Below are 15372 nucleotides of genomic sequence, written 5' to 3'. Positions count from 1 at the left end.
TTTTTTTTTTTTTTTTAAGATTTTTCTTTTAATTCCGAATTAAAAAAAAAAAAAAAAAAACCATATGCAAAATGGCGTTGTTTTAGTGGGTTTAATGGCAGTAGTAACGAAACCTTGAATTGACAAAAATTGAAAGTTAGAGGACTGAATTGACAAAACTGAAAGTTAGAGGACTGAAATGAAAAGAATGTGAAAGTTAGAGGGTCAGTTTTGTATTTTTGCCAAAAAAATTTTATAGAAAGTAATTAATTGATATCAAGAACATAATAAATTTAGGCCTAAAAAACTAACTGAATAAATAAATCTTTAAATTATCATTTTTTTTTTTAATTGTGATTAATGAATCAGCAATGTACAAAAATCTATTATCTATACAGTATACACGTCTAAGCATTACTCTAGCCTTTGTAGTATATTATATGCCCATACCAATTTAAAAGGAAACTGTGTAGATCTAACTGATAGAGTCACGTAACACAAATATTCTAATAACACTACTGGGGGATAGTTGGAAACCAAAACCCAAGTGAAAGATGAAATAAATAAATGAAAATTTTATTTTTTATTTTTTTTTATTTTTTGGGTATTTTACGTGCACCTTCCAAGAAGTTGTCTTCTTGCTTAAAAGTTGCTTAAGTAGCAAAACTCGACTCTCCCACGTGACTATCATCTCCTCTTCTACAACGCCACTTTTTCTTTTTCTTTTTAATTCTTTCCCTTTCTTAATTCTCTTCATTCTTATCTTTTCTATGACATTCCTTCGTCTCCTTCTTTTTTTGATCTTGTTTTCTCTCATAGTGCCGCTGTAACTCTCTCCTATGTTTTCAAATTTTTTTATTTTTTTTATGTTTCTTTTCCCCTCAATAAGATCATCCACTGCAAAGACGGAATTAGGATTTGAAGTCAAGGGGGGCAAATATAATTTTTTTGAGAGGGACAAATATAATTTTTCATTAACTTATTTTCTAAAATCTTAAATATATACCTATTATTTAATATTTTAAAAAATTTTGGGGGGCCGCAGCCCCCTCTACTTACACATGGTTCTGTCCCTGATCCACTGCTTTCATTCTCTTCTTTTTCTTCCCCTTCTTCTGTCAAATGTTATAAAAGTTGAAAAATGGGAAACTATTGGGTTTGGTGGAGTTTGGACCTGTAAAGTTGGAAAGTAGAGAAACGCATCAGATCATGAATTAAGATTTTATTATTTTGGCCTTTTTTTTTTTTTTTTTTTCTTCTGTGTTTTCTGTGTCTTTGTTTTACAATTGTATGGTACTTGTATCCAGTGAAACAATATGGTTTTTTAAAGAGAAGTCAACTTCTGTTAGTGTTAGACAATTTTGAGGTTAATAAATATAAATAGTGTGGTGTACCATCATCGCTACTAGTGGTAATTGTTCTATTCCTTCAACAATGACTCAAGAGTACCCAAAACAACATAATCAATAGCCAAAATATAAAAGAAATAGTAGAAAAACAAAGGCAATCAGAATGAAGTGATAAATAAGGACGAAAATGGCAGACCACGAAAATGCACCTCCAGTTTACATAGTGGTAATGACTCGGAAGCGCCGATGATTTTCATGAACATGTTGATCGCTTGCTGTATTGGCGTTGAGATTGTCAGTGATTTTTTTGATAGACAGAGGTGTGCGGTTGGAAAAGAGAAACTGCCTGCAAATTGCAGTTTTTTTTTTTTTTTTTGCAGTCTGGTTATATTTATATGTAGGCAAAAACACCATTTTAGTCTCTACATTTTGAGGTCATGGTCAATTTAGTCCCTATATTTGGTAACAATCAATTTAATTCCTGTTATTTTCAACTTGTAGTCAATTTGATCATTGCTGTTAACTTTAACGGAAAATACTTACGTGGCAAACAGATTGCACAATTGGCACATTTAATATTAAAGATTAAATAAAATGCTGATATGTCTAAATTTTTTGGCCACGTTAATGATTAACGGGCAAAAAACATACACTTAAAAAAAATAAATTGAAAGGATAAATTTAAAGAATTAAATTAATCAAACAAAATAAAAATTTATTCAATAAAATTTTAATTTTTTCTTGCACTTTCTTGACAACCAAACACCAACCCATTACACAATTTTTCATCCCAATTCAAGGAATTAGAACCTTACAAAAAACGAATCTAAATCCACCTAAAAAACCAGATCTGACAACACCAATTCATCAATAGATAACACATCTGATTCAGATAAAGATGGTTTTGCCAAAAGATTGCTACAATTCCATGAAAGATCTATGAAATTCCTAATGGGCTTCATGCCTTCAAGCTTTGATCTTTCGTACGCGCGGTGCGCATATGCCAAAGCCAGAGATTGATGATCCTTTTTGGATTTGATCCAATCGAGGCTTGTGAGGATCCGATCGCTAATACAATAATAATGATCTTCTTGTGTAAATAATAATAACAAGTCTCTAATATGTTTTCTGGAAAATTCAATACTAAAAACAAGTTTGTTTCCCAAGAAAATCAAAACAAATATCACTTTTCAAAACATTACCAATCCAAAAATGAAAGCTTACTTTTAGCAATGAAATTCATTCACTTCAATTAAAACAAATATAACTTACAAGGTGGTGAGGTGGAGCGTGAGAATGAGCAATGAAGATATAAAAAAAAAAAGGATAAATACCCATGACATTAGGAGGTGAGTCTTGGAGATTTTTACCTTAAATTCTTGTTGGGAAATGGCATAAATAAAGGAGTACACAGTGGCTAGAGGGGCAATCTAGTGGTTGTTGATCATGAGAGATGAAGAGAGAGAGATTTGGGTAAGGGGAAGGGAAAGGTTGGGGGCACAAGAAAAACGAGAGCGGGAGAGAGAGGTCAACGTGAAAATGAGGAAGAAAAAGGGGGTGACTTAAGTTGAAAATCTTAATTACCAATTTTCCCCAAAAATATCTTGTGAGTAAATTACCAATTAGTGCCTCAAGCTTCTTCCAAAATTACATTTAATAATCGAGGTGTTAAACCCTCAGTGGGTAGCTGCTATGGATTCAGAATTCCACTCTCTTCTTAAGCAATAGACTTGGTCTGTTGTTCCACCTCCTGCTAATAAGAACATTGTTACTTGCAAGTGGGTGTTTAAGCTCAAAAGGAATAGTGATGGTACCATTGCTAGATATAAGGCCAATTTGGTGACTAGGGGGTTCCTTCAGTAATATGGTTGGACTATATGGAGACCATTAGTCCTGTGGTTAAACCAACCATTGTCAGATTGCTTATTGCACTTGTAGTGACTTGTGGTTAGGATCTCAAGTAGTTGGATGTAAGTAATGCTTTTTTACATGGTGTGCTTAAAGAAGAGGTGTATATGGCTTAGCCTTAAGGCTATGTGGATCAGTCCTGTCTCAATCTTGTTTGTCTTTTGCATAAGGCACTATATGGTTTGAAATAGGCTCCTAGGGCCTAGTTTGATAGATTTAGTACTTAGTTACTACGTGTTAGGTTTGTGGCCTCTAGAGCAGATGGAAATATATTTAAATACAATCATGATTCTCATATTATCTTTCTATTGCTCTATGTGGATTATATTATTATGGCTAGTAATCATCCTTCCTTTATTTTATCTCTCATTGGCACTTTGAGTCAGGATTTTAATCTTAAGGACATTGGAAGATTGCATTACTTATTGGGGCTTCAAATTGACTATACTTCATCTGGTTTGTTCATTCATCAGACTAAATACACTCTAGATCTTCTACATAAGTTCTTAATGTTTGATTGTAAACCCTGCAAAACTTCATGCTCTCCTAATGCTTATCTTGTTGCCAATGAAAGTCCCCCATTGCCAGATTCTACTCTCTATAGGAGCATGGTGGGAGCTTTATAGTATCTTACATTTACTTGGCTTGATTTATCATTTGCTATTCAACAAACTTGTCAATTCATGAGCTCTCCAACTTCTAATCATCTTCAGGTTGCTAAGAGGATTTTGAGGTATCTCCAATGGTCAATTCATCAAGGATTGACTTTCACTCCTGGTCCTTTGACACTTTCTGCCAATAGTGATGCAGATTGGGCTAGGGATTCTATGGATAGGAAATCTATTTATGAGATTTTGGTGTTTCTTAGTAACTCCCCTGTTACTTCGTCTGCAAAGAAGCAACCAACTGTATCTCATTACTCTAACGAGGCTAAGTATAGAGCTTTAACTTCCTCAGTTGCTAAGCTCTAATGCATTAGAATGCTACTTAAATATTTTGGTGTCTTTCTTCATAATCCTCCTATCCTATGGTGTTACAATGTTTCTTCTATTGCTATTGCTTCCAATCCTGTTTCACATGCTCACACAAAGCACATTAAGGTGGTCTACCACTTTGTTCGAGAAAGGGTTCTTCAACATGATCTTCAAGTTCAATTTGTGGCTTCTTAGGATTAGTTAGCTGATATTCTAACCAAAGATCTTGCCTCTCCTCGGTTTCAATGGTTAGCTTCCAAACTCATGTGGCATTTCCCCATGTGTTTGAGGAGGGATGAGGAGTAGAAGGTGTAGCAGCAGGTAGAAGAAAATACTGATGAAAGCTAATGAAGACGCAAATGGTGTTGTATTCAGCTGTGTGAGTGATACGCACTATATCATTTAGTAAAATGCACCGTGTCACTTAGAATTATAAGCTTGTAATTGAGGCTAGAAAATGTAGTGTTCCATAATTCTATTATTTACTCTTAATCTCTGTTTTGCACATGTAAATGACTGTTAGTCTGTTAAATCTATTCTAACAAATTTCCATCTTTTTAGTTATGTAGACACCACATTTATACCTATTAATAAATTTTGGTCCCCGGCCCCAATGATGAGCCTGACATATGTTATCCAAGGGTAATTAAAGAGTTCACAAATAATTTGGAATTAACCATAACTTAAAAGTGCTTAAATCGCTTTGAAATCGATACTAAAAAATAACATTTGCTCACTGTTTTAACCATAACTTTTCATCTACAACGAATTTTGAGTGAGTTTATTTTAATGGAAAGTAGACATCCTGGGCTTAAATTTGAACACAAAGTTTGCCTAATTTGGACTTATATTAAGTAAGTTATGACCATTTGAAGTTGGGCTAACTAGGTAGTCTGATTTTTTGGGTTTTAAAACTTCATTTTAAGACTCAAAACATCATGCTTTGATGTGGGCTGGCCCATAAACCCTTGGAATGTCCAAAGACAATTAAAAAGCCTCAAAAACCCTAATTTTAATTTATAAATACTCATCTTATGCCTCAAATCAAAAGGCTAGCTAGAGAGAGTCTTTTTTAGCCTTCATCTTCTCTAAAACCCTAATTCTCTTTTCTAAAACTCACACATCGCCCTTTAGCACGTTTTTAACAAAATTAATAATCTCTCTTTAGTTAGTTCTAAGGAAAAAATTCTATTCTCCAATTTGTTTCAAAACCGTTTTCAATTAAAGTTTGTTCTTGAGTTGTGATTACCTAAACTATTGTGTTCTTTTGATTAGTCCTCAATCTAATCTTTGTGTTGTAGGCACTGAGGGGTCGGTAAATAACTTAACATCTGTGATTCTAAAGCAAGTTGAGCTTCTTTTTCATGGTTTCCCACTTTGTTTAATATGATCCACATTTTTTTTTATATAGTTTCTCCATTAGTTATATTTTTTTGATTGATGTTTTTAATTGCGTTTGATATGTTTTAATATGATTTTAGGTTGTTTATTTTTATATTAGAAGCATGCTTAGTTTGTTAGTTTCTTGGTTTTAAGTTTCTACTCTGTTTTTCTGCATTTGAGTTTTTAAATTAGGGTTTTGAAGCATGTATGCGTGCGTGTGCTTCTGCATGCATATGCATACTCAAAGTATGCATACGCATACAACTAGCCCGTGCATGCAGGCTTATGTATGTTGATGTGAACCTCAATCAACACACTTTGAGACCCAACAAAAATATTGGAATACTTGCCCAAAAAAACTAAAATTTAGATTTTTGATAAAAACCCTGACCCAACGTTTATAATTGAAACACGAACCAAAAGTATAAGTGTAACACCTTGACCCAATGATTATAATTGAATTACCAATCAAAGGTATAAAGTTTGAACGCCACAAGGAAGAATCCCTGATAAGTTTACAATTCTTGAAGAACCAAAAGAAGAGCAAAGTCTCACCTTTTATGATTTTTATTCAATAATCCTCTATTACAATGAGTGCATGCTATTTATAAGACATGACTGGAAATAGAAAATATATTAAAAAAAAAAGTACTAAATAATAAAACCCTAAATAAAAGTTAATTTGGTCTGAAATTAGCAAATCCAGAATATGAAAAATAGCTAAAAACGTTCTAATTAATAAAAGCCTAAAATTAAGGTAGATCTGGTCCAAAATTAGATGCTTCAGACTAGGAAAAATATCTATTAACTGATATGGAGCTAGAAAATCAATCAGCTATTAATCTACACCATAAATCACGCCCAATTAAGCCAAATTAGCCCTCAATAGCTTGGATTAAATTTATTACGCCTTCATTTTCCTTTGGGCCAAGTTTGGAATGTCCTCCATTAGAACTAGCCCAAATCTCTTGAATCAGCCCATCAAGTGCTTCTTTGATCTTCTTGGATCTTGCTTTAGTAATTGGCCCAACTGGAACATGCAATGGATCCTTGAATGCTTGTTGATTCTCATCATATGTGCATGCATACTCCTACCTAGAAATCCTAATTTGAGTTTTCTACTTCTATTTCTTTATTTCTTTCATGTAATATGCCTCTGTTTTGGCTCTTTTTTATCTTTTTAAGTCTCTATTCCTTTGTTTAATTGCTTGTCTTCCTTTAACATGCTAGATTAGGGCTTTCTTTTCTTTTCTTGCTTTAATACCATGAACATGCATTCACATGTCCATTTATTGATGCATAGGTGCTAAGATGTAGTAAGGTATGTAAGGTAAGTCATGCATTCACATGAGCATGCATTGGATATATATTTAATGAAGAGTATGAACATGCTTGGTTGGATGATGTGTTCTTGATATCTAGAATGCAATCACATGTTTCTTTGATGTTTCCATGTCTATATTTCTACCCTTGTGATACCTTGATGTTTGCTTCCATGGATGAGATGATATGATATACATGATAGATGTATGCTAGGCTTGGTGTGAGTTGCCATGATAGATTTATGTTAGGGTTTTTGGGATGAAATGTCATGTTGATTGCTAGATGTATTCTAGTGTGTGTGTGAGTATAAATAACAATATTGAATGGGCCTTTAATGAGATTAAGACGTAAGACACAATGACTGGAAGCCGACCCACAAGTCAGGTGGGGTTGGGTGCCTAACACCTTTCCATTCCTATACCTAAACTCTAAACCCATACTTTGGTAGTCAGACTAGTCCTTCCCCATAAGGGCATTGTTTTATGGTTCCTAGATCATATCTAGGTGGCGACTCCATCTTTTCTCCGCCCCAGTCTACTCGGCCGAAGCATACTCCTTCTCTCTCCTCTGTGTGGGTATATGAACACAACTGGATTCTCTGATGTATTTGGTTAGCCATTTTATTTAATAACATAATATCTTCTATTTAGAATTGTTCAATCTTGCATAAGAATAGTGAGCTAACACAAAAACAAGTTGAAGGTTTAAGCTTGATGAAGGTAGATGTTTTTAAAATCACATTTCAGTTGAGACTAGAACGGCATTGACCAAATTTGCATTTGAGGTGTTTTTTGCACATCGAGAATTCTGGACACAATATGCTTGCAGTTGGTAACTAGAGATGGTTCCACCTGGTTGATAAAATGCTAGTGGCTATTATGTTTTGGGTTTGAAAGAAGAAAAGTATGTGTGTGAGAAGACATTTCGGTAGATTGATGATCTTGTCAAGTTCTACTTCTTTATTTTTCAAAGAAAGTTTATGGTATTTTAATTTTGATTTTGCCATCAAGGAGTCTCAATTGTGTTGATATGAAGGTTAAGGTTCGCTAGAGGTAATGTAAGATTAAATAGAGTAGGAGATTTGGGAAAAAGATTAGAGAAAAATGGGTTTGAATTTTAAAGGTTTGGATTTTTTCTGCCTACACAACAAACTCATGCTCCAAGTATTAAAAACTTCCATAATACCCTTGTTTTCAATTATGGTAGCTACTGATATAATATAATATTTTATTATTTTATTTTAAGTTCTAATGGATTTTTATTTTTGAGAAAATCATAATGGATTGATATACTACTTATTGTGAAAATATTGTGACATGTTGTTGTAGATGTATAACAATTCAAAATTTTCAATGTTCGTAGAATCCCCAAAAGGTCCCCTTAATTTGATTTTTTTTCTTCATCAATAAATTAACAATAGCATTTACAACTTACAAGATTTTATTTTTGAGAGATTTTTGTTTTTTATTTAGAAATACTAGTTACAACAATAGGGAAGGATGATTCGAACAAACAATATCACGAAATTACAAGGCTTATTAACACAACAGGAAACATAACACATCAAGATAACAAGAGTGGGTGAAATCCATATCCATCTTATGGCCAAAAAGGAAAAACTCGAGGTATCAAAAATGGGGATTTTACCTTATAGATTACTCAAACTAGTCCATATTGCAACATTATAGGCAAAAATGAAAAATGTAAACTTTTAAAAAACACTAGTAGTTACAAAATTGTCGGGACCTATATACCGGTGCTTTTAAAACCGCCGTTGTAGGTCAACTGGACCTATTGTCACACTCATTAGGCAGTGCTAGGAAGCGTCAGGAAAAAAATGCTGGGATAGCCCATCTAAACCTATATCGGCGGTTTTTGGGGTTGTAACTGGGGTTTAAATACACTGTTATAGCCTCAATTTTTTGTAGTGTGTAATTTATATATCAAATGAAAAAGGAGCTAAAGGAGCTTTTGATTTTTTTAATGTTTAACTTAATGGAACAATGCGGATGCGGTGTGATAGAGGAATTCTAAAAAGAAGCTTAAAGTTTTTTTAATGTATAGATTTTCTTCAATCTATACATGTTTCAAGATTAAAGAAAATCTCTTCTTTTCTTTGCCCTCATATAGACACTGCACTATATATATATTTATATATATATTTTTTTTTTTTTATTTTTAAATTTATCCTTCCTCTTATGGGCTTGTCATTGCCTTCTCCTAATTCTATTTGAAACAAGAGACCAAAACTACGCTAACAATGGCACGCCCAAACAACTGGGCCTTTACCATGTGGATTGGACCGATAGTGCCAGTTCCATGTGCATGGTGCACCCAACAACATGGAATTCTGTCCATTTAGTGAGCGTTTGGATGCACATCTCTCCCTTTGTGTTTGTGTTTTTTGCTTTTTTTTTTTTTAGCGCCTCTTGCACTCCTCATGGGACATGAACAGTGCATTTAGGCTTATGAACCATAACCAGCACTGTTCACGCACGCGAATTACACTGTGCAGGAGACATTAAACAATGTTCATGAGACCCACAACCACTTTATTCAAGAAAAAAAATATTAAAAATAGGTCCCATGGTACTATTTACACATTTAAAAATTATTTTGCTACAGTGTTTTCAGTTTGCAGTTTTCAATTTCCAACAAAATAAGCTGTATCCAAATGGACCCTTAATTAGTGTGCATTTGACCAAAATTATTTTTGCGAACTTATTTTACTATTTAACTTATTTTTGCTATTATTTATGGGTTCCGCTACACTTTTGATACTATTTATATATTCCACTGTACTATTTCAGCTAATTTTTACTTTTATTTACAGTACTTTCAACAAAGAGTTTTCAGTTTTAGCAAAATAAGCGAATCCCAAAAGGACCTTTAATGATTCATAACTTTTAAGGCTTTTTTTTCTTTTGATTTCGCTATTTTATATCTATTTCACACATCCACTTTTATATTTTAAATACGATTTTTTTTTTTTTTTTTTTTTGCTTTTTAAAATGGGTATATTAATTTTAGCATTAATGGTGCAAATTTGTATGAAATGGTGGATATAAAGGAGTGTGAAAAAATATTTAGTCTAACTTTTGTGAAATTGTGGATATAAATGATACTTATTATGGAAAATCTAATAACAAAAATAATGTAATAATAAGAAGAAAATAATTCAACTACCTTCCTAGAGATGGATCATGGAAGCTTCCATGGGGCCATTGTGTGGTTTGATGCTGAAATGATTGTTGAGAAGAAAGTTTGTGAGGTTTTTTCACAAGCCTTTATAGTGTGTGAATGCAATCCATTGGGTATCTAATTTCAAAATATTTTGCTACAAACACGAGCAAGTTGACAATGAATATTGTTTCACATTTGAGTCAATATTGGCTGCTTTGGCTTAGTAATAGAAAGTTCAACTATGCAGCTGATTAAGAAAAGAATGAAATGGTGCATTAAGAAAAGAATGAAATGGGTATATTAATTTTAGCATTAATGGTGCAAATGTGTATGAAATGGTGGATGTAAAGGAGTGTGAAAAAATATTTAGTCTAACTTTTGTGAAATTGTGGATATAAATGATACTTATTATGGAAAATCTAATAACAAAAATAATGTAAAAATAAGAAGAAAATAATTCAACTACCTTCCTAGAGATGGATCATGGCAGCTTCCATGGGGCCATTGTGTGGTTTGATGCTGAAATGATTGTTGAGAAGAAAGTTTGTGAGTTTTTTCACAAGCCTTTATAGTGTGTGAATGCAATCCATTGGGTATCTAATTTCAAAATATTTTGCTACAAACACGAGCAATTTGACAATGAATATTGTTTCACATTTGAGTCAATATTGGCTGCTTTGACTTAGTAATAGAAAGTTCAACGATGCAGCTGATTAAGAAAAGAATGAAAAGAAGCAATGACTGGATGATGTTGTTAACCAAAAAAAAAAAATGACTGGATGATGCTCGTGGCATCTAAAATCTTCATTCTCAGCATTGAACAAGTTATGGGACGTGTTCGAAGTACAAGAATGTCCTTTTTTATAGTCTTGCTATGTTGCGTTTGTTTAGAATTTGGTTCTGCCACAGACACCATCACAGCTTCTCAGCCCATCAAAGACCCTGACTATATAACCTCCAATGGGAGTGCTTTCATCCTGGGATTCTTCAGCCCAGAAAATTCTACCAATCGATATGTTGGAATATGGCATAAAAGCATTTCTGGGTTTACAGTTGTATGGGTAGCTAACAGACAGCAACCTCTTAGGGATTCTTCTGGGGTTCTTACTATATCTGAGGACGGAGTTCTTGTGGTACTAAATGGACAGAAGGAGGTAATTTGGTCAGCGAATGTAACAAACTCTGCTTCCAATTCAAGTGCCCAGCTTTTGGATTCAGGGAACCTTGTCTTGCAAGAAAACACTACAGGGACAATCATATGGGAAAGTTTCGAATATCCTACGGATACACTCTTGCCAAAGATGAAGCTTAGTGCTAACGTAAGAACAGGTAAGAAAGTGCAGATTACATCTTGGAAAAGCCCTTCTGATCCATCCATTGGAATCTTTTCTGTCAGTATTGAACCTCTTGGTCTTCCTCAAGTATTCATTTGGAACGACGGTAGCCCATATTGGCGCAGTGGTCCATGGAACAGTCGGATCTTCATTGGAATACCGGGTATGAATTCTGTATATCTTTACGGATTCAGTTTTGTAGATGAACAAGATGGAAATTTTTATTTAACTTCTGATTTTGCAAACAAGACTATCCTATCTATTTTTGCCTTGAATTCACAAGGGAATATAGTGCAAAAAGATTGGTATAATGGGAGTGGGGATACTGGGTGGTCAGCTTTCCAGACTGAGTGTGATGTTTATGGCAAGTGTGGGGCATTTGGAACCTGTAATCCAAAGAATTCACCAATTTGCAGCTGCTTCCAAGGTTTCGAGCCAAATAATACAGAAGAATGGAATCGAGGAAATTGGACTAGTGGATGTGTTAGGAGGACACCGTTGCAGTGTGAGAGAGTGAACAAAGGTGTTGAAGAAGGCAAAAATGATGGCTTTTTGAAATTGAATATGATGAAAGTGCCGGACATTGCAGTTTGGTCAAGTGCTTTTGAAAACAACTGCAGGGAGCAATGCTTGGAGAATTGTTCTTGTATAGCATATGCATATGATATTGGTATTGGTTGTATGTCTTGGACAAATAAACTAATTGATACGCAGCAATTCTCCAGTTCTGGAGTCGATCTTTACATTCGTGTGGCCTACTCAGAACTTGGTAAGTTGTATTTGTTTTATATTTTTATGTGAAAATTAGGCTTCAAATTATCCACAAATGTTACAGTTGCTAGGTTACTTCGTCTTTTAACTTCAACCACGTAAATCAGTGTAAAAAGACTCTATTTAACACCGTTTTGCAGTCTTTCTTTCTTTTCTTTTCTTTTTTTTCTTTTTTTTTTTTTTTTTTTTGAACTAGTATTATACTTTTTCCCCCCTGATTTACAGGTAAAGTAGGAGATGTGAAAAAAATTATCACAATCACAGTGATCACAGGAACAATTTTCCTTTCCATTTGCTCTTATTTATTGTGTAGGTGGATGGCAAAACAAAAAGGTAATATTCCCACTTAAATTAGCTCAGTGGACTAGTAAATGTTGCTATATATTTCATTACTGACTACTATAGTGGACATTAGCGAGGAAAAAGAAAACAGCGGAGATCTTATTATTCAACAGAGAAGAAGCACAACCAAAATTTCATAATGACAACCTGGACCAAGTTAAAGTCCAGGAGCTACCGCTATTCAATTTTGAGGAACTGGCTAGTGCAACAAACAACTTCCATCTATCTAACAAGCTTGGGGAGGGTGGATTTGGACCCGTATACAGGGTAATGGTTACTCTACTAGAGGTTTCTTGTCTAATAATTTGAATGTCTAGTCAACTTTTTGATGTTTGTTTATAGGGGAAATTGTCGGATGGACAAGAGATTGCAATAAAAAGACTTTCTAAAGCCTCTGGACAAGGGTCACAAGAATTTATGAATGAGGTGGTGGTAATTTCTAAGCTTCAACATCGGAATCTTGTTAGGCTCTTTGGTAGCTGTGTTGAAGGAGAAGAAAAAATGCTGATCTATGAATACATGCCAAACAAAAGTCTGGATGCATTCCTCTTTGGTTAGTTAATTTTGATGCCCATTCCTATAATACAAATGCATTACAACGTTAAATTTTCTACATATAAATGTTAGTGTATTATACTATGAGTAATAAAAGTTTTTTGCATAGGAATTACCGTAAAAACATTTGAACAATTTTCACTGTTGTGACACTTCAATTAAACAGACTTTTGTAGTTCTCTTATAATTACACCACTAGAACTTCTATTATCATATTTCATGTCCTTTCATCTTGTGAGTTTCTCTTAATGCTTTATTTTTTTTTTTTTTTTTAAATTCATTAGATCCTCACAAGGAAAAACTATTGGATTGGAGAAAACGTTTCAACATTATTGAAGGAATTGGTCGAGGTTTGCTTTACCTTCATAGAGATTCTAGATTAAGGATTATTCATAGAGATTTAAAAGCAAGTAACATCTTGTTGGATAAAGAGCTAAATCCAAAAATATCAGATTTTGGAATGGCCAAGATTTTTGGAAATAATGAAGACCAGGCCAATACTAATAGGGTTGTCGGAACATAGTAAGTACCTTCTGTTTTGGTTAATTCATTTAGATACTAGTAATAATATTTGATGACAAGATTTTGATGTGTTTTATTGTTAAAAATTTAGTGGCTATATGTCTCCTGAATATGCAATGGAAGGGCGATTTTCAGAAAAATCAGATGTTTTTAGTTTTGGGGTGTTGTTACTAGAGATACTAAGTGAGAGAAGAAACTCTAGCTTTTATAATGATGAGCAGTCCATGAGCCTTTTAGGATTTGTAAGTCATCCTTATCTCATTGCCATATTTTTTTTAAATTCTCAAATAGTTTTCATTACTGATGCTAAGAATTTCAATCCTCTTTTCATGTTTCCAGGCATGGAAATTGTGGAATGCAAACAACATTATAGCCTTAATTGACCCAGTGATATATGAACCATACTTTGAAATAGAGATGTTGAGATGCATACATGTTGGCTTGTTATGTGTGCAAGAATTTGCCAAAGATAGGCCTATCATATCTGCTGTTATTTCCATGCTTAAAAGTGAGATTGTTGATCTTCCTCGTCCAAAGAAGCCGGCATTTACTGAAAGACAGATTGCCTTAGATACAGATTCATCTCAAAGCTGCCCAAAAAAAATTTCTGTCAACGATGTTACTGTTACAATGCTTCAAGGTCGGTAGCTAGCGTGCGTTCTTGACAATTGACATTGTTGGTTATATATTTCTGACTTTATGTCGGGATCTTTACACTGTTTACAATTATGTAGGTGATATTATAATATTTTAGATAAGGAATGTCTATTATCCAAAATAGCAATTCTATGTAAAGAAAACACAACCAAATAACAGAACAACTATTCCTAAAGAAAATCTCTTATCAAAAAAAGAAAAAGAAAAACTTAAAGAATAGCTACATTACAATTTTTATTTCAAACCTATCCTAAAACGTTTTGTAAATGGTTTATTTCAAAAAGTTTTATCTATAAAAAGTGAGGTTTAAAAAGTTAGACTTTGAAAAGGCACAATTTCAAAATGGGATATCAAATGCCTTCCAAATTGGAGAACCCATTGTTCCTATTGAAAGCAAATTAGAATTCTTACCTCGGGTTCGGATTTTGCTCGTTAAAGAAGCTTGGCTTTAGTTGCAGATTTGTCTTTGAATGCTGAGGGTGCTTAAGAAGGAGAATTGGAATAGAAGACTCTAAAGTCTAAATGGGCAAGGTGATGGAGCAAGTGAGAAAAGAAAGGAGTCACATAAAAGGAGTCCCGTAATAGGTATTTGAAAGAAATAAATTAGTTTTAAAAAATATAAATAGAAAATGCTGATGTGAAAAATTGTAGAGCTAGCAAATCTAATGTGGCAGAATATGGAGAAGTCAACCAAAAACCAGAGACTTTGGTTTTATAGTATACTAGCCGCAGACCCACGCGATGCGTGGAAATATATAAATATTTTTTGTAATGGGGTGTAATATAAAAAATTAACAATTACTTCAAATATTATTTATTTTTTAAAAAATTTCTACAAGTATTTTTCATATTTTTATATCTACAAAGTACAAATATATCATACTATTATATTTTGTATGTTTGATTAATTTTTTTTTTTAAGATGAACTATATTTTTCTAACTTATGTTGTAGTGTGTTATATTTGATAAACAACTAAACTTTATAAGTTTCAAATTCATTATTCAAATTTCTCATCTCTTAAGGAATAATGAGATTATCATAATAATAAAAATTCATCACAAAATTACAATGTTATCTTAACAAAAATTAA

General features: G+C 33.3%; 2 protein-coding genes across 3 annotated transcripts; both read left to right on the top strand.

The window, feature by feature from the left end:
* Positions 1–1515: 1515 nt before the first annotated feature.
* LOC112006090 (uncharacterized mitochondrial protein AtMg00810-like) lies at positions 1516–4207 on the top strand. The gene is made up of 3 exons (XM_024038389.2): positions 1516–1554; positions 3710–3847; positions 3950–4207. The coding sequence occupies exons 1-3, from the start codon at positions 1516–1518 to the stop codon at positions 4205–4207; spliced, it is 435 nt and encodes a 144-aa protein (XP_023894157.2).
* A 6649-nt stretch (positions 4208–10856) lies between these two features.
* LOC112006095 (G-type lectin S-receptor-like serine/threonine-protein kinase At1g11300) lies at positions 10857–14454 on the top strand. 2 transcript variants are annotated; one of them, XM_065762241.1, is made up of 8 exons: positions 10857–12202; positions 12430–12537; positions 12620–12813; positions 12889–13099; positions 13386–13451; positions 13554–13623; positions 13715–13865; positions 13963–14454. In XM_065762241.1, the coding sequence occupies exons 1-8, from the start codon at positions 10879–10881 to the stop codon at positions 14269–14271; spliced, it is 2433 nt and encodes an 810-aa protein (XP_065618313.1). In that variant the 5' UTR covers positions 10857–10878; the 3' UTR covers positions 14272–14454. The 2 variants fall into 2 exon arrangements, with proteins under 2 accessions (XP_065618313.1, XP_023894165.2); XM_024038397.2 differs by having other exon boundaries at positions 10858–12202; positions 13386–13623.
* Positions 14455–15372: the final 918 nt, after the last annotated feature.

This window comes from Quercus suber, unplaced genomic scaffold, assembly GCF_002906115.3.
Source record: "Quercus suber isolate HL8 unplaced genomic scaffold, Cork oak 2.0 scaffold_449, whole genome shotgun sequence".
Lineage (NCBI taxonomy): Eukaryota > Viridiplantae > Streptophyta > Magnoliopsida > Fagales > Fagaceae > Quercus > Quercus suber.
The sequence above is the reverse complement of the archived record's forward strand: the minus strand, read 5'-3'. Positions and strand labels throughout refer to the sequence as shown.

Bases quoted from the DNA above. Each gene is read 5' to 3' on its own strand.
- LOC112006095 (XM_024038397.2), top strand. From the start codon at position 10,879: ATGATGCTCGTGGCATCTAAAATCTTCATTCTCAGCATTGAACAAGTT. The intron at 12,203-12,429 runs GTAAGTTGTATT...CCTGATTTACAG, and splicing joins TGTGGCCTACTCAGAACTTG to GTAAAGTAGGAGATGTGAAA. The intron at 13,624-13,714 runs GTAAGTACCTTC...TTAAAAATTTAG, and splicing joins AATAGGGTTGTCGGAACATA to TGGCTATATGTCTCCTGAAT.
- LOC112006090 (XM_024038389.2), top strand. From the start codon at position 1,516: ATGGCAGACCACGAAAATGCACCTCCAGTTTACATAGTG. The intron at 1,555-3,709 runs GTAATGACTCGG...TTCATTCATCAG, and splicing joins CACCTCCAGTTTACATAGTG to ACTAAATACACTCTAGATCT. The intron at 3,848-3,949 runs GTGGGAGCTTTA...AATCATCTTCAG, and splicing joins CTACTCTCTATAGGAGCATG to GTTGCTAAGAGGATTTTGAG.